The 26,652-nt window shown below is 44.6% G+C and overlaps 1 protein-coding gene across 3 annotated transcripts in view; it reads right to left on the bottom strand.

Moving 5' to 3' along the window:
• LOC142463374 (uromodulin-like) overlaps positions 1-23,120 on the bottom strand; it is a 41,372-nt gene extending 18,252 nt beyond the window's left edge. For all 3 annotated transcript variants that reach the window (XR_012787425.1, XR_012787426.1, XM_075566032.1), the window contains exons 1-12: positions 22,969-23,120; positions 22,582-22,623; positions 20,794-20,949; positions 19,827-20,065; positions 19,284-19,409; positions 17,669-17,843; positions 16,220-16,357; positions 16,006-16,020; positions 14,105-14,119; positions 12,370-13,164; positions 12,178-12,282; positions 10,800-11,008 (exon numbers count right to left, since the gene is read on the bottom strand). Coding sequence is in view for 1 of the 3 variants with exons in the window: in XM_075566032.1 (XP_075422147.1) it covers positions 10,800-11,008; positions 12,178-12,282; positions 12,370-13,164; positions 14,105-14,119; positions 16,006-16,020; positions 16,220-16,357; positions 17,669-17,843; positions 19,284-19,409; positions 19,827-20,065; positions 20,794-20,949; positions 22,582-22,623; positions 22,969-23,065 (2,112 nt within the window). In the remaining 2 variants the exon portion in view is untranslated. The remainder of the gene's footprint in view (positions 1-10,799; positions 11,009-12,177; positions 12,283-12,369; positions 13,165-14,104; positions 14,120-16,005; positions 16,021-16,219; positions 16,358-17,668; positions 17,844-19,283; positions 19,410-19,826; positions 20,066-20,793; positions 20,950-22,581; positions 22,624-22,968) is intronic.
• Between the last annotated feature and the right edge of the window lie 3,532 nt (positions 23,121-26,652).

The following is a 26,652-nucleotide window of genomic DNA, read 5'->3' as shown; positions in this document are numbered from 1 at the left end:
AGCAAGAGATTAATGCCAACCAGCAACAGGCGAATGCAAACCAGCAACAGACGAATGAAGCCCTGCAAAACGCGAATGCAAACCAGCAAGAGACAAACCGCTTGCTGAGAGAGGAGCAACAGCGGTTCGCTCAGGGCTTACAGCAGGAACTCGAGATCCTGAGGGGGACTATCAGTAACCTTCCACTGGCAGCGGCAGCCCCAGTACCGAAAATGACCAGGGCAAGCCACTACCTTCAGAAGATGGGACCCTCGGATGATGTGGAAGCCTATCTTCTCACGTTTGAACGCACGGCACAGAGAGAGGGATGGCCAGAAGCTGAGTGGGCTGGTCTAATCGCACCCTTCCTAAGCGGCGAACCCCAGAAGGCTTACTTTGATCTAGAGCCAGCCGAAGCTAACGTCTATGCAAAATTGAAGTTCGAGATCCTCACCCGCCTCGGCGTAACCACAGCTGTTCGCGCCCAAAGGTTTCACGCATGGTCCTTCACGATGGATAAAGCCACCCGAAGCCAGATGTATGACCTCATCCACCTCGCCCGGAAGTGGCTACAACCCGAGATCAACTCAGCCAGCCACATCGTGGACTCGGTTGGTCATGGACCAGTTCTTGAGGAAACTTCCCTCTGCCTTACGCCGTTGGGTCAGTCGGAGTGACCCCCACAATGCGGATGAGCTTGTGGCCCTCGTAGAAAGGTACAATGCAGCAGAAGAGCACCCGCAACCCACAGTCGTGGAGCAACCCCACTACCCGAGGTTCCAGGACTCTTCCAGAGACGGTAAAAGGGTACCGGGGTTAAGGGGCGCTGAAGAGCGGCGACCACCTTCACGCAGCACCAGCAACAGTGGTTCGCACACTAAGGGCAATAGCCAACATGGGGAGCCGGGAAAAGGCTCTAAGTGGGACACAGACTATGTACCTAAATGTGTAAATTGTCATGAGAGGGGCCACACAGCAAAAATCTGCCCACTAAATGATGAGCCCATGCAATGCAACAGCGTGGAACCTTATTCGCTGTTGTCCCAATGTATGGGCCCTAGCCCAGAGGACCCCTTGAATAACCATCTGTGGGCATTTGTAAAGGTTAATGGTAAGAGGGTTCGGGCACTTCTTGACTCTGGGAGCATGGTCACACTAGTGTCCGAATACCTCTTGCCCATTAAGAAGAAACAGGGAAACAGTTCACAAAGAGTGGCAATTTGTTGTATACATGGGGATAATCATGAATATTCCACTGTTGATGTTTTTTTTGAAACAGAGTTTGGTTCTTTAGATTTCAAGGTGGGTATTGTACCCAAACTGGCACATGATGTGTTAATAGGGACCGACTTTCCCCATTTTCTAAAAATGTGGTCCCCCGCTCAGAATAGCGCCCAGAGTTCAATAGCGGACCATAACGAAGTATTAGAAGAAACAAATCCTTTCCCTTTTTCAGAAATGGAGGTTGACGAGGGCCCAAATAAGAAGGGGGAAAAGGAGGAGTGCTGTAAAATTCCCTTCCCCATCACTACTTTGGTAGGGAATACCCCAAATCAAGATGTTGAGCAGACACTCACCACCCCAGAACCGGATAAGAACCTCGCTGACCTAGAGGTCAGTCCTGGGAGTTTTAAGAAGGCCCTGTGGGAGGACCCCACATTAGCGGTAGCAAGGGGAAATATACGGGACCAGAATAGTACTCCTGGCCAACCAGATAGGTCACTTGCTTACCCCTACTTCGAGGTAGAGAACGACCTAGTATATCGGGTTAATAAAAGGAAATCAGTTACAACTAAACAATTGTTGGTACCACGGACATTCCGTAACGTAGTATTACACCTCGCACATAGTCATCCATTGGGGGGACACCTAGGGGTGGAAAAGACAAAAGAAAAGGTTCTCCGAAGCTTCTATTGGCCTGGGGTTCTGGCAGAAATTACGAATTATTGTTCCTCATGCCCAGAATGTCAGATCACCGCCCCGTTCAAGGCGTACCGCAGCCCATTGGTACCCCTTCCCATAATAGAGGTACCATTTGACCGGATTGCTATGGATCTAGTAGGACCCCTAATAAAGTCTGCTAGGGGACATCAGCATATATTGGTAATATTAGATTATGCCACCCGATATCCGGAGGCAGTTCCCCTACGTAGCACCTCAGCTAAAAACATAGCAAAAGAGTTAGTAGTTCTGTTTTCCCGGGTCGGGATTCCTAAAGAGATTCTATCTGACCAGGGAACACCATTTATGTCCCAAGTAACGAAAGAGCTATGTAAACTCCTAAAAATCAAGCATCTCAGAACCTCAGTCTATCATCCACAAACAGATGGTTTAGTGGAAAGGTTCAATAAAACCTTAAAGAGCATGTTACGGCGGGCGGTTGATAAAGATGGGAAAAACTGGGATTGTTTGTTACCGTACCTGTTATTTGCCATTAGGGAAGTTCCCCAATCATCCACTGGCTTCTCCCCGTTTGAACTATTGTATGGCCGACACCCAAGGGGCTTACTGGATATAGCCAAAGAGACTTGGGAACACGAGGTTACCCCTTACAGAAGTGTAATAGAGCATGTTGCCCAGATGCAGGACCGCATTGCTGCAGTCCTACCCATAGTGAGGGAACACATGGAGAAAGCTCAAGAAGCACAGAGGAATACATATAATAAGGGTGCTAGGGTCAGAATTTTTTCTCCAGGTGATAGGGTACTAGTTCTGGTTCCCACCGTGGAGAGTAAATTCCTTGCTAAATGGCATGGGCCATATGAGGTCTTGGAAAGAGTGGGAGAAGTAAATTATAAGGTAAGACAGCCAGGTAGGAGGAAACCTGAGCAAATTTACCATATAAACCTACTCAAGCCCTGGAAAGATAGAGAAGTCTTGTTAACCCTAGTACCCCCAGGTCCGTCAGAGAATCAAGAAACTGACCCAGAGGTTAGCATAGCTGAAACCCTGTCTGTTCATCAGAAACGAGAGGTTCAGAATTTAGTGAAAAGAAACAAAGAAATCTTCTCTATACGGCCAGGTAGAACTAGCGTAATTGAACATGACCTAGTCTCTGAACCGGGGGTCCGAGTTAACCTTAAACCGTACCGAATCCCAGAGGCCAAAAGAAAGGCTATAAGTTTAGAGGTTAAAAAACTAGGTGTAATTGAGGAATCCCAAAGTGGGTGGAACAGCCCTATAGTCTTAGTCCCAAAGCCAGATGGTACAACAAGGTTTTGTAATGACTACCGGAAACTAAACGCGGTGTCAAAATTTGATACTTATCCTATGCCCAGGGTAGATGAACTTGTAGAGAGACTGGGCAAAGCCCGATATCTCACAACCCTAGACCTAACAAAAGGGTACTGGCAGGTTCCCCTCACAGAAAGGGCAAAAGAAAAGACAGCCTTCTCAACCCCAGACGGCCTCTTTCAGTATAAGGTGTTGCCTTTTGGCTTACATGGAGCTCCCGCCACATTCCAAAGAATGATGGATAAAATTTTAAAACCACATGCTCGGTATGCTGCCGCCTACCTGGATGATGTGGTAATCCATAGTGAAGATTGGCAATCCCACCTTCCAAAGGTCCAAGTTGTGCTTGACGCAGTCCGGTCTGCTGGACTAACTGCTAACCCCGCTAAATGCACTATTGGTCTGGAGGAGGCCAAGTATCTGGGATATTCTATTGGCAGAGGTTTACTCAAACCCCAAACACTCAAAGTGGAGGCGATACAAAATTGGCCAAGGCCAGTTACAAAAAAACAAGTAAGGACCTTTTTGGGGTTAATTGGGTACTATAGAAGGTTTATTCCCAATTTTGCAACTAAGGCAACCCCACTAACTGACCTCACAAAAGCAAGAGGACCGCTAATGGTAAAGTGGTCCCCCGAAACCGAACAGGCCTTTAGAAGCCTGAAAGAAGCTCTCTGTGCCCAACCAGTGTTGGTCACACCTGACTTCTCCAAAGAGTTCGTAGTCCAAACCGACGCATCTGAGGTAGGGCTGGGGGCGGTACTCTCCCAGGAGTCTCAAGGTGAGGAGCACCCCATCCTTTATTTAAGTAGGAAACTAAATCCCCAGGAGAAAAATTACTCCATAGTAGAGAAAGAGTGTCTCGCAATAAAGTGGGCTGTAGAGACGCTCAAATACTACCTGTTGGGGAGAAAATTCCGGTTGGTCACAGATCATGCACCCCTTACCTGGATGTGTCAAAACAGGGAGAAGAATGCTAGAGTGACCAGGTGGTTCCTAAGCCTACAACCCTTTAAATTTTCTGTGGAACACAGGTCAGGGCACAAACATGGCAATGCTGACGGGTTGTCAAGGATGCACTCCCTAATATCCATGGTCGCTCATCCCTCGAGGTCTGAGCTGGGGGGGAGGATATGTGACAGAAACCAGGGGATGGTAATAAATTCCGTATATAGGGCTCCCAGGATACTAGACAGTTTCTATCCTGTTTGGCCTGGGAGTGCAGCCTTATAATACATACACTCCATCCCACAGTTTGGCAAGCGCTGGAACTGAGGGATGAGAGATCCAGACCAGAGTTTGTCTGCTGCCTGATTTCTGTCACCTGTCATGCTAACTGATTTCCTGTTTGCTCTGGTCTCCCCACAAGAGCCAGGAGGCTGGAAGGCTGCTGAACTACAGAGGGGAGAAGCCTCTTCCCCAAACAGGTTCAATCTTTCTGTTCATTTGTGTAAGACTGCAAAAGTACCGTGTTTTGATGTTGGAAGTGGAAAAGCCACTTCCAACCCTGAGTCAGGGATATCTAAGTTAAGTTATCGCTCAGGTGAGCAGCTTTTGTTTTGATCTGTTTTCTGTTGTATGCACTGTGGCAGTCTCAGTGCCTGGGACTGAATAAACCAGGCATAGCCTGTTTAAAGGAACAGTACGTGACGCCTCATCATTTAACCTACCCTAAAAGACCGTGTTCTAAACAGTCCCGGACAAACGACGGAGCCCCGGAGTAAGCCGTTTATATATATATATATATATATGTGACATATATATATATATATATATATATATATATATATATAATGTGTGTGTGATGTGTGTGTGTGAATATATTTATCAAAGTTGCACAATGTTAATAATTTATTCTCACATGTCTTTTTTTTTTAAATGTTTAAAATATTATATAATATACACACACACACACACACACACACACAGCTACCAAGTGACAAACACACACAGTGATACCCGCCTCCCAAGCGCGCTTGCTGTCTCCTCTGCCAGGACAGCAAAAAGCTCCTGGTAGAGCGAGCGGCAGCAAGCAAGAGCGAGCAGCAGCACCTAAGCGCTTACTATGTCCCAGGCCGGAGGAACTATAGCCGCGTTGATTACAGATGCAGGGGCTTTGTGCATCTGTTCAGCCCGGCTCAGCGACGCTGAGCTGCCTACGCTGAGAGAGGGAGGCCCGGCGCTCACGCTGGAGGAGCAGCACCAGGAGACAGATGTCTCCCAGCAGCACTGCAGCGTCACCCCCCCCCCCTCCCTCCCCGCAGCACACCGGCCCTCCCCCCACGTGGCACAGGCCCCCGCAGCACTGACCTCCCCTGTGCAGGGACCGGGCCGTTCAGCCATACCCTCCCCCACCCCCCGTATCTGTGTGTATTTATTTGTGTGTGTGTGTATCTGCATCAGTGTGTGTGTATCTGTGTGTATTTATTTGTGTGTGTGTGTGTATTTATTTGTGTGTGTGTGTATTTGTGTGTGTGTGTGTGTATTTATGTGTGTATTTATTTGTGTGTGTCTGAGAGAGAGAGAGTGAGGTCAGAGAGAGAGAGAGAGAGAGAGAGAGTGAGGTCAGAGAGAGAGAGAGAGTGAGGTCAGAGAGAGAGAGTGAGGTCATAGAGAGAGAGAGAGAGTGAGGTCATAGAGAGTGAGGTCAGAGAGAGAGAGAGAGAGAGAGAGGGGGGTCAGAGAGAGAGTGAGGTCAGAGAGAGAGAGAGAGTGAGGTCAGAGAGAGAGAGAGAGAGTGAGGTCAGAGAGAGAGAGAGAGAGTGAGGTCAGAGAGAGAGAGAGAGAGTGAGGTCAGAGAGAGAGAGAGTGAGGTCAGAGAGAGAGAGAGTGAGGTCAGAGAGAGAGAGAGTGAGGTCAGGGAGAGAGAGAGTGAGGTCAGAGAGAGAGTGAGGTCAGAGAGAGAGAGAGAGAGAGTGAGGTCAGAGAGAGAGAGAGAGAGAGAGTGAGGTCAGAGAGAGAGAGAGTGAGGTCAGAGAGAGAGAGAGTGAGGTCAGAGAGAGAGAGAGTGAGGTCAGAGAGAGAGAGAGTGAGGTCAGAGAGAGAGAGAGAGAGAGAGAGAGGTCAGAGAGAGAGAGTGAGGTCAGAGAGAGAGAGAGAGAGAGAGAGAGAGAGAGAGAGTGAGGTCAGAGAGAGAGAGTGAGGTCAGAGAGAGAGAGAGTGAGGTCAGAGAGAGAGAGAGTGAGGTCAGAGAGAGAGAGAGTGAGGTCAGAGAGAGAGAGTGTGAGGTCAGAGAGAGAGGGAGGTCAGAGAGAATGTGAGGTCAGAGAGAGTGTGAGGTCAGAGAGAGAGAGAGTGTGAGGTCAGAGAGAGTGTGAGGTCACAGAGAGAGAGAGAGAGGGAGGTCAGAGAGAATGTGAGGTCAGAGGTCAGAGAGAGAGAGAGTGTGAGGTCAGAGAGAGAGAGTGTGAGGTCAGAGAGAGAGAGTTCTGAGAGAGAGAGTGAGGAGAGAGAGTGAGGTCAGAGAGAGAGAGTGCGGTCAGAGAGAGGTCAGAGAGAGAGAGAGTGAGGTCAGAGAGAGTTAGAGTGTGTGAGAGAGAGTGAGAGTGTCTGAGAGAGACACCAACTGCGCACTGCAACTGTTAAGTATGTTTGTACACCTATGTATGTATGTACACCTTTGTTTTTACTTTGGGCGCCGCGTAAAAATCCTGATCGCCTTGGGGAGCCTTGAAAAAATTCTGATTGCCTTGGGGAGCCTTGAACCGAAAAAGTTTGGGAACCACTGCCCTAATACTTCCACACTGTCCCACCCCTCACTGAGTTTTGGGAACGCTTTGCTTTTGCAACACCTAATCCTCTAATCCTCAACCTGCTCTGGGGCCACGCTTCACAGCTATCAAAACCTTCACGTCTGCTACCACAGACTGCCGAATCAGGTACAGAATCTACACACAACGCACAAACACAGCACACACACACACATTCACACAACACCAAACACTGCAGACTGCCTCTTCAAACCCCCCCTCCATGCCACACATCTCCCTCCCGCAACCGGACCGCGAGGCCGCGGCCTCCACTCACACACCATGGCAACGATGTCCCTCCCCCTATCCCGCCACCTCACACAGTGTAGCTCCCGCGAACCGCACAGCACGCCTCATCTCCTGCACCTCACACAGCTCCCTACCGCAACCAGACCGCGAGGCCCCCTACCCCGCTACACCATGCCACCAATGTCCCTCCCCCTATCCCGCTACCTCACACAGTGTAGCTCCCGCTACACACCACTCCCTCCCGCTACACACCACTCCCTCCCGCTCCATTCCCTCCCCAGCGGGGGAACAGGCAGGCTGCCACGCGGCACCTAAGATGGCGGACCCCCTTCCTCCCTCGCGCTCCATTCCCTCCCGCTCCACTCCCTCCCGCTCCACTCACCACCCTCCCGCTCCATTCCCTCGCGCTCCACTCACCACTCCCTCCCGCTACACACCACTCCCTCCCGGTACACACCACTCCCTCCCGCTACACTCACCTCCCTCCCCGGCGTGGGAACAGGCTGCCACGCGGCGCGTAAGATGGCGGACCCTCTTCCTCCCTCGCGGTGCCGAGTGAGAAGATGGCGGCGGCCGGAAGTACAGGTAGGTGTCGCGCGTGTGTGTGTGTGTGTGTGTGTGTGTGACACTGCCCCCCCTCCTGTCCACTGCCCCCCCTCCTGTCCACTGCCCCCCCTCCTGTCCACTGCCCCCCCTCCTGTCCACTGCCCCCCCTCCTCCTGTCCACTGCCCCCCCCTCCTGTCCACAGCCCCCCCCCTCCTGTCCACAGCCCCCCCCCTCCTGTCCACAGCCCCACCCCTCCTGTCCACTGCCCCCCCTCTCCTGTCCACTGCCCCCCCTCTCCTGTCCACTGCCCCCCTCTCCTGTCCACAGCCCCCCCCTCCTGTCCACTGCCCCCCTCTCCTGTCCACTGCCCCCCCTCTCCTGTCCACTGCCCCCCCTCTCCTGTCCACTGCCCCCCCTCTCCTGTCCACTGCCCCCCCTCTCCTGTCCACTGCCCCCCCCTCTCCTGTCCACTGCCCCTCCCTCTCCTGTCCACTGCCCCCCCTCTCCTGTCCACTGCCCCTCCCTCTCCTGTCCACTGCCCCCCCTCCTCCTGTCCACTGCCCCCCCCTCCTGTCCACAGCCCCCCCCCTCCTGTCCACAGCCCCCCCCTCCTGTCCACAGCCCCACCCCTCCTGTCCACTGCCCCCCCCCTCCTGTCCACTGCCCCCCCCTCCTGTCCACTGCCCCCCCCTCCTGTCCACTGTCCACCCCCTCTTGTCCACTGTCCACCCCCTCCTGTCCACTGTCCACTGCCCCCCCCTGTCCACTGTCCACTGCCCCCCCCTCCTGTCCACTGCCCCCCTCCTGTCCACTGCCCCCCTACTGTCCACTGCCCCCCCTACTGTCCACTGCCCCCCCTCCTGTCCACTGCCCCCCCCCTCCTGTCCACTGCCCCCCCCCCCTCCTGTCCACTGCCCCCCCCTCCTGTCCACTGCCCCCCCCTCCTGTCCACTGCCCCCCCTCCTGTCCACTGCCCCCCCCTCCTGTCCACTGCATCCCCCTTCTGTCCACTGCCCCCCCCTCCTGTCCACTGCCCCCCCCTCCTGTCCACTGCACCCCCCTCCTGTCCACTGCCCCCCCTCCCCCTTCCCACCGCCTCCCCTCCCCCTTCCCACCGCCTCCCCTCCCCCTTCCCACCGCCTCCCCTCCCCCCTTCCCACCGCCTCCCCCCCCTTCCCACCGCCTCCCCCCCCCCTTCCCACCGCCTCCCCTCCCCCTTCCCACCGCCCCCCCCCACCGCCCCCCCCTTCCCACCGCCCCCCCCCCTTCCCACCGCCCCTTCCCACCGCCCCCCCCCCCTTCCCACCGCCTCCCTTCCCACCGCCTCCCTTCCCACTGCCTCCCCACCCCCTTCCCACCGCCTCCCCACCCCCTTCCCACCGCCTCCCACCCCCCCCCTCCCCTGCCCGCCTTACCACCTCCCCACCCCCGCACTGCCCGCCTTACCACCTCCCCACACCTGCTGCCTCCCGCCCCTACGCACCGACATCACTGTCCCACCGCCTCACACCCTAGCAGGACCCCCACGCACAGACAGCATTCACAACCCACGCGCCACCCGCCGCCTCACACCCTAGCAGGACCCCCACTCACAGACAGCACTCACAACCCACGCGCCACCCGCCGCCTCACACCGTAGCAGGACCCCCACTCACAGACAGCACTCACAACCCACGCGCCTCCCGCCGCCTCACACCCTAGCAGGACCCACACTCACAGACAGCACTCACAACCCACGCACCACCCGCCGCCTCACACCCTAGCAGGACCCCCACTCGCAGACAGCACTCACAACCCACGCGCCACCCGCCGCCTCACACCCTAGCAGGACACACGCCTCACATTTTTACATCACTTATGGCACCAAAATATACATTGTACTGTGGTGTGGTTACAATAAACCATTTTTATACAACATCGTATTACATTTTCTTCCATCTTTCTTTTCAATATTATTATCCAACCTTTACAACAAATACTCACCTATTGTTCCACAATTTATAAATAATACTACCTATTACGCATTTACATCCCGGGCAACGCCGGGTCTCTCAGCTAGTTTTAAATAAGTAGTATTATTTTTCACTATATTCACAGTGATCACCTGTTTAGTTGCTTTGCGCCTATTTATCACTTTACTACCAATACCCCTATAAGCTTATGCCTGCCACATTACACAGCTTAAAAGTACCATCTGATTCTGTGATATTGGATGTATGTGCAGCGGTGGATTTGAAAATCTGCCGCCCCTTGTCACGTATTTGTGGCGGCCAACTCCTTACTGCCGCCCTCCTCCTCCTTCTGAACCGCAGTGTCGAATGTCACACTATGTTGCATTACCATGGTAACACGACGTCACAACATCATTTGACGCTGTGAAGTCGCATTGCCATGGCAACGAGACGCCGTGTGACATCACATTGGAGACGTCCACGGCGTCATTCAACACAACCTATTCAAATTAGCATATGTCCCAGGTATCTCAGGTGTATTCACAGGTATCTCTCCACATTATGCATAGAGTAGGGTTTTGGGAGGTATTGGATGGGCACCCCACTAACATCTACTCATTGTGAACTTTTAAAAAGTTAGATTCTTGGCAAATGGAAAATTGGGGTACAGTTTGGGTGGACATTTGCCAGGTCTAGTAACAGCATCATTACATCTCTATTGAAGTACAGTAGTGAAGAAGATCCCTGTTAGGAGACTTCTTTCTTATAGGTTCATCAAATTGACCACTTGGACTACTTGAATAACGATACATAAAATTAACATTATCAGCTAATGTACATAGAATATTGTACACACAATGAGTTGCGATCCCAAAGAATATTCTGTACAGTACAATTGAATTTTTAGGGCTTAGAGAGAGTGTGTTGCTGAAGGTTATAGAAACCTGGCACTCTGATTTAATCATGGCAATTCTACTCTTCTACCATCTGCCCTGTCCTCCCACACAACCCTCCAAAAAAAAAATATATATATATATATATATATATATATACTGATTATTACAAATATATTAGTAATACAGTACTTACTATGAATTCATTTCCACATACTCCTGTTTTAAATGGAGACACCACCGAGATTATGCCTGTGCTGTTAAACTCTTGAAAACCAAGACATCCCAGGTCAGTGAGGTGTATGTTATCGGTATTCAAGCTCATACTTTGCAGCTGGCATTTCTTAAAAGAAGCTTTTATTTCGCGAGCACCACAAGTCAGAACTGGACGCAACGTTTCCATAGCTAGAAACACAAGACACAAAGAATCATTTGGTTTTGTTTTTTCCATAAAGTCTTTTTTATACCCCTTCTTCATTAACTTCCCTAGAACAGAAGGGGGCCAGAAATGGGCTGGTTACATTTGGCTGGAATTCAGACCAATCAGCCTCTGATGTCAACTTTATTTTTGATAATAGGAACACACCATTAGAGTAGATATATTTTATAGCCCCCCTTAGCCACAACTAGATACATTGTATAGTATCACTTAAGGGGTTGCACCCGTATCCTTTTGTACCTGGCTTAATACAACCAGCCACTGCTATATACAGTAATAACTCCATTATTAGATAATAATTGGAATAGCTAACACACAAAGTATCAAGTTGACACTGAAATATTAAACAAAGATAGAGCAATGTTAGAAAGCAGTTATAAGTATGAGATTGCTGTCCGGTTATTTCACAGGTTACTATACCCAGACACAGTCACTGCTGCTATCATTGCTGGAGCAAATACTGTACAAGTATTGCCATGGCTGCCTGGGCACTCTGAGTAGTAATTGCACTGTATATACAGTACATGTGCAGCTCCTAACAGAGAACTCAGTATTATAGCAATCAGAGTACTAGACTTGTAATTGCTCAGTGTTCCTACTATTTCTATACTTTAAATAATGTAAATAGTATTTCTCCAACCTATCTTATGTTTTATATGGATGATTTTTGGGGTATTTAAATGATCTACTTTCATTTTTCATTTTAATATTAAAAGTTATGTTTTATTTGCCACTCGATTGCATCATTAAAGGAGAACTTGGACACAGCCCCTTTCCTTTATCAATATTCTGTATCATCCGTCCCAGCTTGCACCCTATCAGTAGCTGAGGGGTTGAGTGGGATACTATGCATTCTGAAGAATATATTCCCCTGTATTTTATTATTGCCTTTTCTAAATACAACATCCATTGATTAATCCTATTTTTGTTGGTGAAATGTTACTTGACTGTTTTTCTGACTGACGCAATTATGTAGTATAATATAATTTGGCTCTCAGCAAATGGAATGGAATATAAATTGGCTCTGAGATTTAGACAAAGCTTCAAATTCCTCTTAAATCAAGTAGTATTAATAAAGTATTTTTAGAACTATATACCTATATGCCATGGTCATATGTTGAAGCATTGTACATACCAGATACTTTAGATATATTTTTGCAGTAGCAACCACGGATTCCATCAACTAGCCTGCATTCTTCATCATCTGCACACGCACAGGAATCAATAACTGTGGCTGGATCTGAATGACAATATAATGTTGTATTATTTCAGAGTTTCCAGGCAATATTGATACTAATGATATTTTAGATTATTTTTTCTTACTTGCCTGTACAATATCCCACATTGCAAGTTGCAGCTCCATTTAATTTGTAAACATGGTATCCTCCAGGGCAAGCCCGAATTTTTAAATCTTTTGGCCAAGTGCAACATTGGCCATACCAATTGGTACAAACAGTTCGGATTACAATTCCATCGATGGGTCGAGGATGGGATCCAGATAACCACATTGGGGCATTAGTACCGCAGCTAGATATAGGAATACAAACTTCTGGCATGCGAATTCCTCCTCTTCCAGTGAATCGATACCATCCAAACATGGAATAGTCACAAATCCATTGATTGACATCTATAATGGACGAGCTTCTCCGTGGATCGTTAAGAGTGGTATAGTTGAAACACGGATCAGTACAGGAATAAGATCCCTTGTATTTGGTGCAGTCTTTACCAAACCCACACACGGCTGTTGTGCATTCATCAAACTCACAGTCAAATCCATTTCCAAAGTAATTAGGGGGACAGGAGCATGAATAAGAGCCATAGTAATTTGTGCAAGTTGCTTGTGCATGGCATTTGTTTAGCTCTGGTCTTGAACACTCGTCTATATCAACACATGTTTTATCTGAAGACATTACATACCCATTATAACAGACACAAGTGTATGAGCCATACGTGTTTTTACAACTACCATAGGTACAGGTGTATGACAAATAATTACTACATTCATCATAATCAGAACAATCAAAACCATCGCCTATGAAACCATATTTGCAAGTGCATGTATAGATTTTGAGATATTCTTCACACGTAGCATTGATGTGACATTTTGAGCATTGATCTGTACCTGAATAGAAACAAGAATCAACAATTAACAATTTAGTGACATTGACAGATAAAAAGTAGAGACAACACCTACAGTAATGAAGATGGACCTAAAATGTACAACCTAAAAGCTGATCTATTAACTGGGGAAGTTTGAATCAGCCTCTTCTGTGCACAAAAAGGAGCACACCTGAGGTCTCTGGGATATATGCTAATAGGAGTAATTTAAGTATAATTTGCATACCTTATTAGCATATATCCCAGGTATCTCCGGTGTGCTCCTTTCTGTGCACAGGTGTCTCTCCATGTGCTGTTTGAGGGGATAAATATAGCACTTGGTCTTCTGGTAAAGTCAGATTCTTTCTCCCCTGTTAAATGTATTTTTTAGGGTATGGAGGGAGCTAACGCCACCTTTAGGTAACACAGGTTACACAGCTTTGTGGGTTGGCGTTAACCCCATGGTAATAATGGTGATATCCAGTTTAACAATGTGATCAAGAATACATTGTACCAGTTCCCTTTCTTTATATTGGACACGTACAGAAATATTCACTTTATTGTATCAATCAACCCGGGTCAGCCCCTACGGATTTCAGCAGATCAATCTCAGAAAGGGCAATTTTGGCTTTTTTTTAGATTATTTGTTGTTTTTAACAATCCAATCCGCGGATCTTGCAAAACGCTAACAGATTTTAAGAATTCAATCCACGGATTCAGCGATCCGCATGCGGATTGTTACAGTTCACCAGCGGGTTGTATTCAATGGCGGGTTTGTAGTAATCTGTGCGGATTGAAAGTGAATGTCAAACTCTGGAAATTCCGGGAAACAGATGTGGACTGGTTCGCCCATCTCTAGCGGTCAGTGCGGTCAGCCGCTTCGAAGCATATTCAATATCCCCTAGTCTTAGTCTTGTAATGAAATGTCTATTTTATCAATAATGTTTATAGGGAAATTTACTTACATGAAATGTTGGTGGCTGTAAAAGAAAAAAAATAGTAGTATTGTCATTAAAAATCAAATATAAAGAACTATTAAACATTATAACGGGTCTATATATGTATTGGATTAACTGTGCTAGGAACTGTTAATGAAACATTTCTGCATTATTACACTTTTATATTTGTTTTATAGGAGCTACTAAAAATAGATACTGATAATTGTTTTCATATGTTGGACACAATATCTTGAGTTTACAAAACCACAAGACTTTGATTGTGATGCATCTATCTACTCAGTTACTGTAAGGACCCGCGCTGCGGGGTCTCCCGCTGTCGGCGCTCCCTGGCCTCTCTTCCCCACTGCCTCTGGTCCCCGGCGGCATTCCCTGGCCCTCGGCGTCTCCCCCGCGGCTGTTCCTGCACTTCCGGGTCGCGCACGTCACCCTTACGGGCGTGCGCGGCCCCAGGCTTCACTTTCATGGCGCCAGGAGCCTGATCTCGTCTCCTCCAGTGCGGCGCGCACATCGGTGCGCTTTCCTGCCCCTGCTCCAACAGGTCCACCCCCCAGGCTCTTCTCCCCTATCAGGACTTCCCTTGGACCGCACCTCCGCTCCTCCCTTTCCCCTGATAGGTCCCAGCCCACTATTTAGTCTCCCCTCACCATTACCACAGTGCTCTGCATAGCTTCTGTACCTTGGTGCTGTCTGCTTCTGCTTTTCTCTCTTCTGTTTCAGGCCCTGTTCCTGTCCCTGGATTCTCTGCTGACCTCCCTGGATTTTGACCTTGGCTTTGGACTTCGATCACGCTGCTCTCTGGACCCCCTTGGATTTGGCTTTGGACTCTCTACAACCTCGCAGTCTTCTATGTCCCTTGGACTCGACTTACGGACCCCTACTACGCTGCACTCTCCGCTCCACGACCCAGGCTTACGGACACTCTACCACTTTGTTCTCCCTACACCTTGACCATTGGCTTTCGGACTTAACCGTTCTACGCTGGATTTGGCAAGTACTGAACTCTTTCTATTTTTGTTCCCTGGACCAGCTACGCTACTTCCACACTCCGGCCGCGCCCCCATTTACTGTTAGGTGTGTGTTATTACTCCTTTCCACCTCAGTCCCGGAGTCTCGTCTGGCTTGTGGGCAGGCCGAGCATTACAGTTACTTTAAATACTGTATGAAACTTGTATTATGAAATATTAGTGTCAGTGATGGAAAGCCCTTATCTGTACATTGATAAATTGATTTCCTACTCCAGATCTTCCTCATCTCCAGTCCTCAGGGACCCCGAACACTCCAGGTTTTAAGGATATCCTCACATTAGCCCAGGTGGCTCAATCATTTTGACCGAACCACCTGTGCTCAAGCCGGGATATCCTTAAAACCTGGACTGTTAGGGGTCCTTGAGGACTGCAGATAGGAACCACGGTACTAGCCTATAAAGGTGACATTTTACTCCATGAAGTTATTTAAAACAATAAAGGGAAAATTTATGTATTTAACTGTATTTGTAACCATGTATTGTCTGTCATCTTAACTCTGTTCCCAGGACATATTTGAAAACGAGAGTTAACTCTCAATGTATTACTACCTGGTAACACATTTTATAAATAAATAAATGTAGTCTCGAAACATGTTGTGTCACTGACAGATGTTATTAAAGTGGGTCATACATGATGGCTACTATCTGTTGAAGTTCTATCACGTCCCCACTATGGAGAGCAGGTATGAAACACCTAAACTCACTGCTACAAAGAAGAATATTATTTAGAAAAATGATGAGTTAAACAGTATAACACAGCTACATTTTATGAAGTTAAATCAAGAGTTGACGATATACCTGAACTATAAACCCTTCCTTATATAGCACAGTACATATTTCCTACATCCAATTATCTGTAATGTTTATATGGAAATTCACTTACATGATGCGTTGGTGGCTACAAAAAGAGAAAAGGAAAGATAATTAATAACACTGTATTGTGGACTTTAAACGTCAAGTGTGAGGCACCATTAAAAGTGACCAGGGAATCCCTGTATGCATATTAGATGCTGACAATCCATTTAACAGTGTGGTATATGGATAATTACAGTGATGTCCCATTGTTAATACAGGAGCATTAGATATTTGTACTGTACCTCTGAATCCTTCAATGCGCACAGAATTGGGGCCTGAAGCTCTGATATCTATTCTCCAAATCCCAATTTTAGGATTTTCCAGAAGCAGTAATGAACCCCAAACTTGTGACAAAATGTTCCTGGTTTTTTCTTCAAAACCTACAAAAAAAAATTAAAACCTCTTTTATATGAAGTGCTAAAAAATAACTTAGTTAACATTACACAACTAACTGTTTCATTAACACAAACATGGTCAGTGCCTACAAGCAAAATAGATTACATAAACTGCATATATATATATAATATATGTGTATACATTTACATAATAACTAATGCTTACTATCGTTGCAGGATTTTAACAGGTGTTTAAGGAAACAGTTACAGTAACAGAACATTATCGCTAAACTACTGTAGCTTCTTTGACACCTGCTATTTATTTAAATTAATTAAAATGTATCTGCCTTTAGAATAAGGCTCGTATGATCTCTCCACAAAGAAAACTGTTCATTATTCTGTGTATCACGTTTAAGAAACCCGTTAATCAGGTTTCATACTTTCGATGCAAGTTGTTACCCAGAAGTTTTTTGTAAAATATATTAGTGAAAAATGTTGGACAGAAATACAAAATGTGTTAAATCCCGATGTGAGTCTTGGCATTCAGTGCCTCTAACCTATTGAATATTGAAAATAGGTGCAAGTAATGTACTTTTATTGATAGATGTTATGAGGCAAAGTGTGAACTTACCAGAACACTCTCCCACTGAATGTTTCTGAATGCCTCTCTGGAATATCATCCTGGATGGCCCTCCGCCGACTTAAACTTAACATGGCAAAAACAGAGCTCCTTATACTTCCTCCCAAACCTGGCCCTACTACCTCCTTCCACATTACTGTTGGAAATACGATCATTTACCCAGTAGCCCAAGCACGCTGTCATGGGGTCACACTCGATTCCTCTCTCTCATTCTCCTCTCACATTCAAAACGTTTCTAAAACTTGTCGCTTTTTCCTCTGCAATATCACAGAGATACGCCCTTTCCTCTGTTACTCGACTGCTAAAACTCTGACTCAGGCCCTCATTCTCTCCCGTCTCGATTACTACAACCTCCTGCTGTCTGGCCTTCCTGCCTCTCACCTGTCTCCCCTACAATCTATCCTAAAGGCTGCTGCCAGAATCACTCTACTCTTTCCTAAATCTGTCTCCGCGTCATTATATTATGTCACATGTATTACTGCTGTGACGCGCTATGTACGGGAAGGGCGCTATATAAATAAAGAAATACATACATACATAAACCATAATTGAATTTATATGTTACAGTCATTTGGTATACTGTATGTTGCATGTTGCATGTTGGTCCCTAATACATTTTCACAACCTGCAATGAACCAACACTTTATGAAGAATATGGGTACTAGAACGTTAACTAGCTTGTAGGTATGCAATGCTAGGAGGTGTATAGTACTTACCAGTAGGTCCAATAAGTCTCACTGAATTAACTGATCCACCTGTAGTTACCATTAGTGCACTTAAATTAGCTGTAACTGAAAAGTTGCTAGAATCGCTGTAACTCAATTCTTTCGAGAACAATCGTATTGAGCTGTTAACAGGCGTCCGAAGCATGTAGTCCAGGTAATATAGCATCTTAAACAAATAATTCAATTTTTTAACAATTGTCCTTAATGTATAAAAGCATCTAAAACATAGCAATTAAATATTTAGCATTATTTAAAAACAAAATAATATTCATATACTGTACAGTAACTTTATGTATTACTGTGTGTATTTTTAAATACTTTGTCAATTTCTGATCTAATTTTAAATTTTAAATTAAACCGTCAATGTACATGCCTCTTTTCCTCAGCACCTCCACCTCTACTATTTGTCCAATCATTTGAATTAAATGATCTGTGTAAATGGAAGCATTCCACTTCCCCAATATTACAGACAATATTGTCTTCATGAAACAAAAGAGATGCAAGCGCAAAATAACACTACTTAAATGTGCATAAGTGATAAAGACTAATAAAAACTGTCCTTGATAGAAAATGCAGTTCCCAAATTAGGATTCCAACCCAGTCAAAATATAGAAAAGATGAAAATATAGGGGCGCAAATTCATCCAGGGACATAAAGGGAAATAAATAAACAATAATAGTGCAACACTGTAAAACAATTAGCCCCTGAGGAAGTCTAATTACAGACGAAACGCGTAGGGCGGAGTCTTGCAGTCCTGAGACATTGGGGGGACATTCACTCATTGTTGGTGGACTTCAGCCTAGAATAAGTTCCAATATTCAGCCATGTGACTGCCTATCGGCCGTGCAGCAGGAGCAGAAGATATCGGGGGGTGCTGCTTGTCCAGTTCCTGTGTTGTGACCCAGGGTGGTCTGAATTCTCACCTCAAAGACACTTATGTAAGTGAATTACTTTGTGTCTTTTAATAATTAAAGCGATCTTCACTATATTGCTCTGTTTTTCTTGTATGTGGATTCCCCTCCCCTTACCCTCCCTGTGGATCATTTGGGAAATCGTTTGTGGCTGTGTGAAAGTAGCTACCAGGATAATTTCTGCGTTTGTTACTCAAAACAACCGAACTTCCTGACTTTCACATGGAACACGTGAGTCTAACAATCAAAGATGGATCCACACTTGTTACCAATTGTTTCACAGTGTTGCACTATTGTTATTTATTTATTTCCCTTTATGCCCCTGCATGAATCTGCGCCCCTATATTTTCGTCAATCTTGTCTTCATGAAATATACATACAGATGTAGCGTGTTCCCCGGATAACACAACATATCTTGATAAAAAGCAGGATAACACATATTTTTCCATAAGATTTAATGGCAGTTATAATGCAGAATATCGTAACATATCCCAATATAAAACATTAGAGGGGACAATGAAACAACTATAGCACTTAGGGTTGCTGACGGCTTCTCTGTGATGACTCTGGTCCATGGTCATCAGATATGCAGACGCTTATATGTGGCGGACATTGTATTCACCATGGGGAGTCTGTGATATCCATCCTTTGATTAATAATAAGCTCTAAAGATATAAGCAAATGTTGTTACTTACTTCAATCGGGATTGAGTTGTAATTGATTTGAAATATATGGCCAAAACTTTGAGACGCAATATCTTTGTAAATCTGGAAATCAGGACCACCAGTATTGAAGCAGTAGCCGGAAAGCACAAAAAGGACCTAATAAATTCAAATAGAAATTGGACCAATTGGTGCGATGAAGATTAAGAACAGTTCTAAGCTTCCTGAAGTCTGTCCCAGCATCCCAAATGTCACATAGTGTAAAATACAACATGGTTAAATTATTCTAGGTACTCTGTGGCTGTGCACATGGGCACATGCAGTGTCTATAAACCTTCATTGGCACTAAGTGGGCATCTTCAGCCATGTCCTGATCATTATGTTTGGGCACTTGTTTGTTCTGCATCATTAAGGTGCTTGTAGATTGCAAACAAACACTATAGTAATAGTGATAGTATATTAATATTATATTAATACTGTAATATCATGGTATTGTTACGGAGAACAGACAGGAGATGCTGATACAGAGTTTTTATTCTGCACTACTTCATAGAGAGATCCTTTGCAATGTCCTACCTTTGATTGTTTAGCATTTAGAAGCGAAAATATGCGAGTCACTGTGGAGTTATCATTGTAATCTTTTGCCGGCCCATCTGTTGTAACTACAATGAGAGAACCGGGTGGGCTATTTTCCAGGGCTAGCAGCAGTCCCGCCATTGCCGGTTCTGGGCAGTCGCCTCCACCATAAGAATAAAGGTTATTCAAATATTTGCCGAATTCTGTTGCTGATCGTGTGATATAAACCGGTCCCACAACTGTACAATGGAAATTATGATTAATTATAGCCAATCATAACAAATGATAAAATAGCTGTTTTTAATTGCAAAACAGGTAATTTGGGATTAATTCTACACTCTTTAACCCTCTGATTTCTTTATTCTGAATTAACATGGAATGTTGCCCAACATTAATCTCCAATTCTCCCCACTTGGGAAAAAATGTCAATAGTCTCTCATCTTGGTCAAAGAAAAAGGTCCTTATAACTTAGTATCTCATATTCTTCATTGCTGAATGGGCTACTAGAATAACAGGGAACAAGTCACTCCTAGATTCAGGGCATTTTATTTAGCAGAACCCATTACACCTTGTTTTTAAGAGAAAAGGGACGTTGTGAGAATTTGAAGTTTGTCTATAGAATGCCTCCCATTTTTTCCAGTTTACCCTACTCTGTCTCTCTTATAACTTCCATCCTCCCATGTCTTTTACAACAGTTTATAGTTTTGCAACAAGCAACTGACATGTGAGAATATGTATATTTCTTCATATTGTATAGCTGTGAAGTTAGGACGTGGGCTATTTGTCTGTAACAAACCATTCTACTCTATTCTGTGTATTCTGTATACTCTCTCCCTCTATATGAGAAAATACTATTATCTCAAAGTAAATTGTGGAGAGAAAATGTTTTCCAAATATTCACAAACACCTCCACCACAGGATAAGTATGCACTGTAATAGCAAATAATAGAATATAAAAATGTCATACATGGATCATTAAATTCCGCTAGAGTATATTGCCGTTTATCACCAGGAGATAGCGCAGAAAGCCGGTTCTGTAACACCCCACTGGCTGCCTTTAGTTTCCGAACATTGTCATCTGAGTTGCTAGTTGTGTCCACAGCAAACGTCAGTGATGGAAAGTCTAGGGAAAGAAGTAAAATAAATGAGTCACGATATTGCGTTACCGCTGTCGCGATGTTTAATGCGCAATTTCCTAAAGCTCCATTGCGCCCATAACAACATTGTGCAACTTAGCAAACTAATTGTGCCTTAATGGATGCAATAGCATCATATATACGAGGGGATGGGGGTAGGGAGTACCCTCGCTCAGCTGGTGTGTAGGTGCAGCAATATAGGGTGGGAGAGGTGCACTGCTGGGACAGACGATTATGACACAGACCAAGAAATAAGGTCCCAGACTGAATTGCATTCAAGCTCTCAAGTGAGGAATGAATAGAAAATAAAAAAATATATTTTAATAATCACAAAATGTAGTAAAATAAAGGCTCCTAAATAACGGCGATGTAAGTTGGTGAACCGACGGTGAAATAAACGATGGTGCTTAAAAGCCTGTATAGATTGGTGGGATCTAATAGAATAATGTCCCTCCGCTTAATGTAGATAGGACTGACTGTCAGGGTTAAAAGCTCACTCCATAGCATCTCCCACTCTCAGGGGAACTTGCTTGCTTGCAGTATGATTGTGACAAATCTAATACAGAGTGCTTTTCCTGGTAATGTACAGGTTAATAAAAGCTTCAATCAGACTTAGAACTATACAACTAATTTTGACAGATTTATTATAAATCATTCTTCTTGGTAATGCACAGGTTATTAAGAATTTATATTAGTGTTAGGGACCCTTGAGATGTGGTCTGCCGTGTAGTGGCTCAGGGGCTTACAACAATTTGGCCAAAATGTTAAACTAAAAGACCATTTTATTTCATAGATATCTATACTGTACATATGTATTTAGGCACCGTACCGTGTATAAGTTTCACTGGATGTGCTCTGAGCTCTGTCTGTGTTTTAAATATTACTCAGACAGACCTGACAGTCAGTCCTATCTACATTGATCGGAGGGACATTATTCTATAAGATCCCACCAATTTATACAGGCTTTTAAGCACCATCGTTTATTTCACCGTCGGTTCACCAACCTACATCGCCGTTATTTAGGAGCCTTTATTTTATTACATTTTGTGATTAATAAAATATATGTGTTTATTTTCTATTCATTCCTCACATGAGAGCCTGAATGCAATTCATTTTGGGACCTTCTTTCTTAGTCTGTGCAATAACATCAGCTACATTTGTATCTATAGGAAGTCTTTCATTATTTTGAACATTATTTGACACAGCATTAGCAGAGGAAAAGTGCTACATAAAGAAAATAGACTTTACTATTTAAAGCTAGAGAATAAACTATATTGTTATTGTATATTTTTCTTAATCATAAGGTTTTGTCTTATAAAAAAGTATAATAATTGGCATAACAAAGTAGCATTTATGGAACAATTTGCCAATTCAAAGAAGTTCACTTAAACGTCCCAACATTACAAGGCATGTTATTTATGCATGTTTGCTAACGTAAACCAGGGAAACAGCAAAATACTGCACTATATAATGCTAACATGAGCCCTGCAGCCGACACTAAAGGTCATTTTGAGAAACAGTCACAATAAAGCATACCAAAATGTAAAAAAAACAACCTTGGAAATTGTACTTTTTTGTTTCGTTTAAGAAACGTAGTAACCGAGATAAACATTTCATACCTGTTCCTGCAGCACACGACTTATTAGCTAGGGGCCCGGAATCTGTAAGAATAAGGAGAAAAAAATGCCAATTAATTTATTTAACAAACAACAGGCAAAATGTAGGGCCATGTTTATTAAACGGTGCTATTCCATACAGTAGATCACTTACCAGCACAGAAATACACCTTACAGCCCGAAATGAGTATCAAATGCTAAAGCTATGTAAGCAAAGTATGTAGAGCTACATTTAACAGCAATGCAACATCTTGAAAATGCAAAGGTATTTAAATTTTTGGCATAAAATATGCAGGTTCATAGCATGTCATTATCATAAAGTACATGCAATAAATCACCATATTAAGATTATTAGTAGAAACGGTCTTTGCTGTCGCCTGGATTACTCACTGCTAGCTGGCACGGGTATGGTTGTTAAAGCGGTGGCATAGTCTGGAAATAATGAAGCACAGCAAAGTAACAGTAGGGTTACACAGAGGGAAAACATGTTCAGCGCTATACAACTGGTGGTGATCTCTTCCTCACTCTAAATTCAACACACGATCCGCTCTCCTTAAATACTGCAAAATCTGCTGATCAGAGCCATACTATAATTTAAGGGTCTGTGAGTTTCCGCATCTGTGATTGACACAATAAGCATTGTTGAAATTGATTGACTTACTGCATACTTAAAATACTTCGAGGTGTTGCCCCAACCTTTTTACACCGTACAATTTCTGATAAACTTCCTGCACCCTTGAGGGTTTAGCGCAGGCTTGCACAACTTGTAAAGTGAGAAGGGACAAATGCTCCAAGGAAAACAGATTTGGGCTGTACAGGTAAAACAGCATTTATTATTCAAAATTATACATTTATTTACCATGTTTACTTGAAACAAAATTACATTTAAAATACTTTAATTAAAATTAATTAATTTCCTAATCATCTCGCAAACTTAATGAGAGGTATTACACCTCTTTTCAGCAACAAGTTTGTTATATTCCGGGGTCATACTTGTAGTAGACGTCTTCAAAATGTCTTCCAAATTGTCATTAGTCAGACAAGAACGTTGTTTGTTTTTGTTCATATTCATGATAGAGAATGTTTGTTCACAAATGTACAGTAGGTACTGCCAAAAATGCTGAACGTCTTCATTTCAGCTTCAATAAGATTTTGGTATTTTTCACTGTTCATACTTCTGTAGAAGAACATATCTCCCCAGCACCCTTCATCATCATCTCCCCCAGCACCCCTCATCATCTCAAGCACCCTCATCATCATCAACCACCACCCATCATCATACAGTATATCCCCAAGTCCCTTTCAGCAGTCCCCCTTATCATCAGCAACTACCCCCGTCAACATATCTCCCTCAGTCCCTTTAAGCATCCCCCTCATCATCATTAACCACCCTCATCATATCTCCCCCAGTTCCTTTCAGCAGTCCCCCTCATCATCATTAACCACCCCCCATCATCATATCTCCCGTAGTCCCTTTCAGCAGTCCCCCTCATCATCATCAACCACCCCCCATCATCATATCTACCCCAGTCCCTTTCAGAAGTCCCCCTCATCATCATCAACCACCCCCCATCATCATATATCCCCCAGTCCCTTTCAGCAGTCCCCCTCATCATCATGAAACCTTCCCCCTTCCCCCCTTCCCATGCCTACCTGATCACGGCGGTGGCAGCAGTATACCCCAGGAGGTATTAAAGTAGCACCTACGGGTATTGGAGCAGGACTTCACGAGGTAAGCGAGCTCTAGCAGCAGACCATATGTTGTTCAGGCCTGGCTCAAGGGTCTTGGAGGAGGAGGGAGGGAAGGGGGAATTATAGAAGGCCAGGTACAGTATGTGTATGTCTTCCACAGGTCTCCAATCCAGCTTCATTCACTCTTTCATTCAGCTTGTTTTCAGAGGGACTGATGGCCAGCATTTGATAATTTTGTGTATTTACACGAGTGATTCACACATCTCTACTAGGGATCACTAGGAGAAAGATAATGGCAGTAAAATCCCTGTGTATTACTGTGCATTTATTTCAAAACTGGATTTCCGCTTGCGCTTCTTTTTATTTTTTAAGAGTTTTTTTTTAGAAACTTGTTAGTTTCAAAATTCCTATTTACTGTATTACCGCAATAACTTTGCTGAAAGGTATAGAAGCCATGTGATATTCTGTGTACATAAATTATAGTACTAATGTACAGATGCAGCCAGACTGATGGTCTCCGGAGTCGCAGCAAAAAGCAAAAGACTGCGGTGCTGAAGACAGTCTGCTGCAGACGCACTGTGTGGGGTCCATGCCTGCTGTTTACACTATCCCCTCCCCCAATCGTTAATCCTCTGGCTCTCGGGCAGCCGTGGTCGCGTGAACGCAGCTTACCCCAGTGCCAGAAACCTTTAGTCTTGCTACATTTCTATGTTAAAAGCATTTGGTCACAGAATATAAAAGCTGATGTTAACTTACAACTATTTGTCTTACTGTACCTAAACATAAGCACCTTTGTCCGTGTCATCTATTATTATATTATTACAAACATTACTGTTTTCTTTTGTTCCTTTGCTCTCCTTTCTGTTTTATAACTTGTAATTAAAAATAACCCTTTCCCTCCTTCCGTACCCCTGTACATTTGACAATTTATAAGGGTGTCACTTGCCCAGGCTAGTTTGTGGAGAGGGGTGTAATACTGTAGCAGGTTCCAGGACTAAGGTATGGCCTGAGCCTTGTCAAGTTGTTGGGTTGAAGTGAGGGGGTTGAAGGGGATGCCCATAATTCCAATGATACCCACAGTTTTGTATGAACACAATTAGGAATCCTGTGTAGCTCTAGAGTGGCTTTTTTCTACAGAAACGTCTTCTGGTTGGCATTTGGTAGTATGAGGGTACAGTTGCCATTAGCCTGTCAAAGACTGGCACATTAATAACAGATGTACTGCACCGACACACTTTATTCGAGCAAATACCCAGTATGTACCTGGCAGATACCTGGAATGCGCCGCTCCTCACCTCTGACAAGCCCCGTTGCGTTTGCCTTCCCAGCCTGGGTTCATGCCTGGCTGACGGGCGGCTGATCTGTTAAATGATAATGATTAGGATTTAATAGGCTGCAATGCTTCGCGTGTCTACCAGATGGCATAAATTCATGAATTGTAATGCAGTATATATATATATACTGTGCAGTATTGCAGCCAGCGGGAATAAAATGCTTCAATCCCTGCCTGAAAATACCTCAATGCACTCGGGCAGAAAACAGTCACAAACCTCAATACACCCGGGTATACCCGAATTCGTGGGACTAGCCGAGCTCGAATAAAGTGTGTCGCCAGTGTAGGACAAATATATAACAATACTATACTACTATATATTGCATCATCCAAAGAAGGAGTAAACAGACAGAAACTTAAATACCTAACACTACGAAAGAAGACTGGTGCAAAGGGTCGTTAGGAGTGGTACTGATTGAGGGGTCATTCTTTTCCCTGTCTCTTCTTGTAATACCCAGAATACATCTATCACGACTTCTTTGAGTTGTCTGAAGCTTCTGGATTATCTTTGCATTTATAGTCCACGTTTCACATCCATATGTGAGCCTGGGCAGGATACACTGTCCAGAAAATTTCTTCTTAAGGCACAATTTCTTCTTAAGGCACAATTTCTTCTTAAGGCACAATGATATTTTAGAAACACACACAATCCCTGCAGGCTCTAAACCCAACACCATATATATTTGTGCCAAAAGGAGCAGTATTGGGTTTGCGACCAAATGTATACAACAAAAGACAAAAATCCCCAATGCTACATCCAATATACAGTAACAAATTATATAGTTAAATACTTATCTATTTGTCTTTTCATAAGTAAAGGTAATTTAGTTAAACTCTTTGGCCAAAGCGTGGCCTAACACTATCTGTGGACAGTTCCCTTGAAACATTGTTTCTTCCAAATAATCTCCACCACATCATCATTCTCCTATTGATTTCATTCAAAAGGTTCCCATCCATTGTTACTTGTTGACCAAGGTAGACATAGTCTTAAACTTCTAGTTCTATTCCATTTATTTTGATCTGTGTAGGCTTGACACATTTGTTGAACA

The sequence above is a fragment of the Ascaphus truei genome, chromosome 11, assembly GCF_040206685.1.
Source record: "Ascaphus truei isolate aAscTru1 chromosome 11, aAscTru1.hap1, whole genome shotgun sequence".
NCBI lineage: Eukaryota > Metazoa > Chordata > Amphibia > Anura > Ascaphidae > Ascaphus > Ascaphus truei.
The sequence above is the reverse complement of the archived record's forward strand: the minus strand, read 5'-3'. Positions and strand labels throughout refer to the sequence as shown.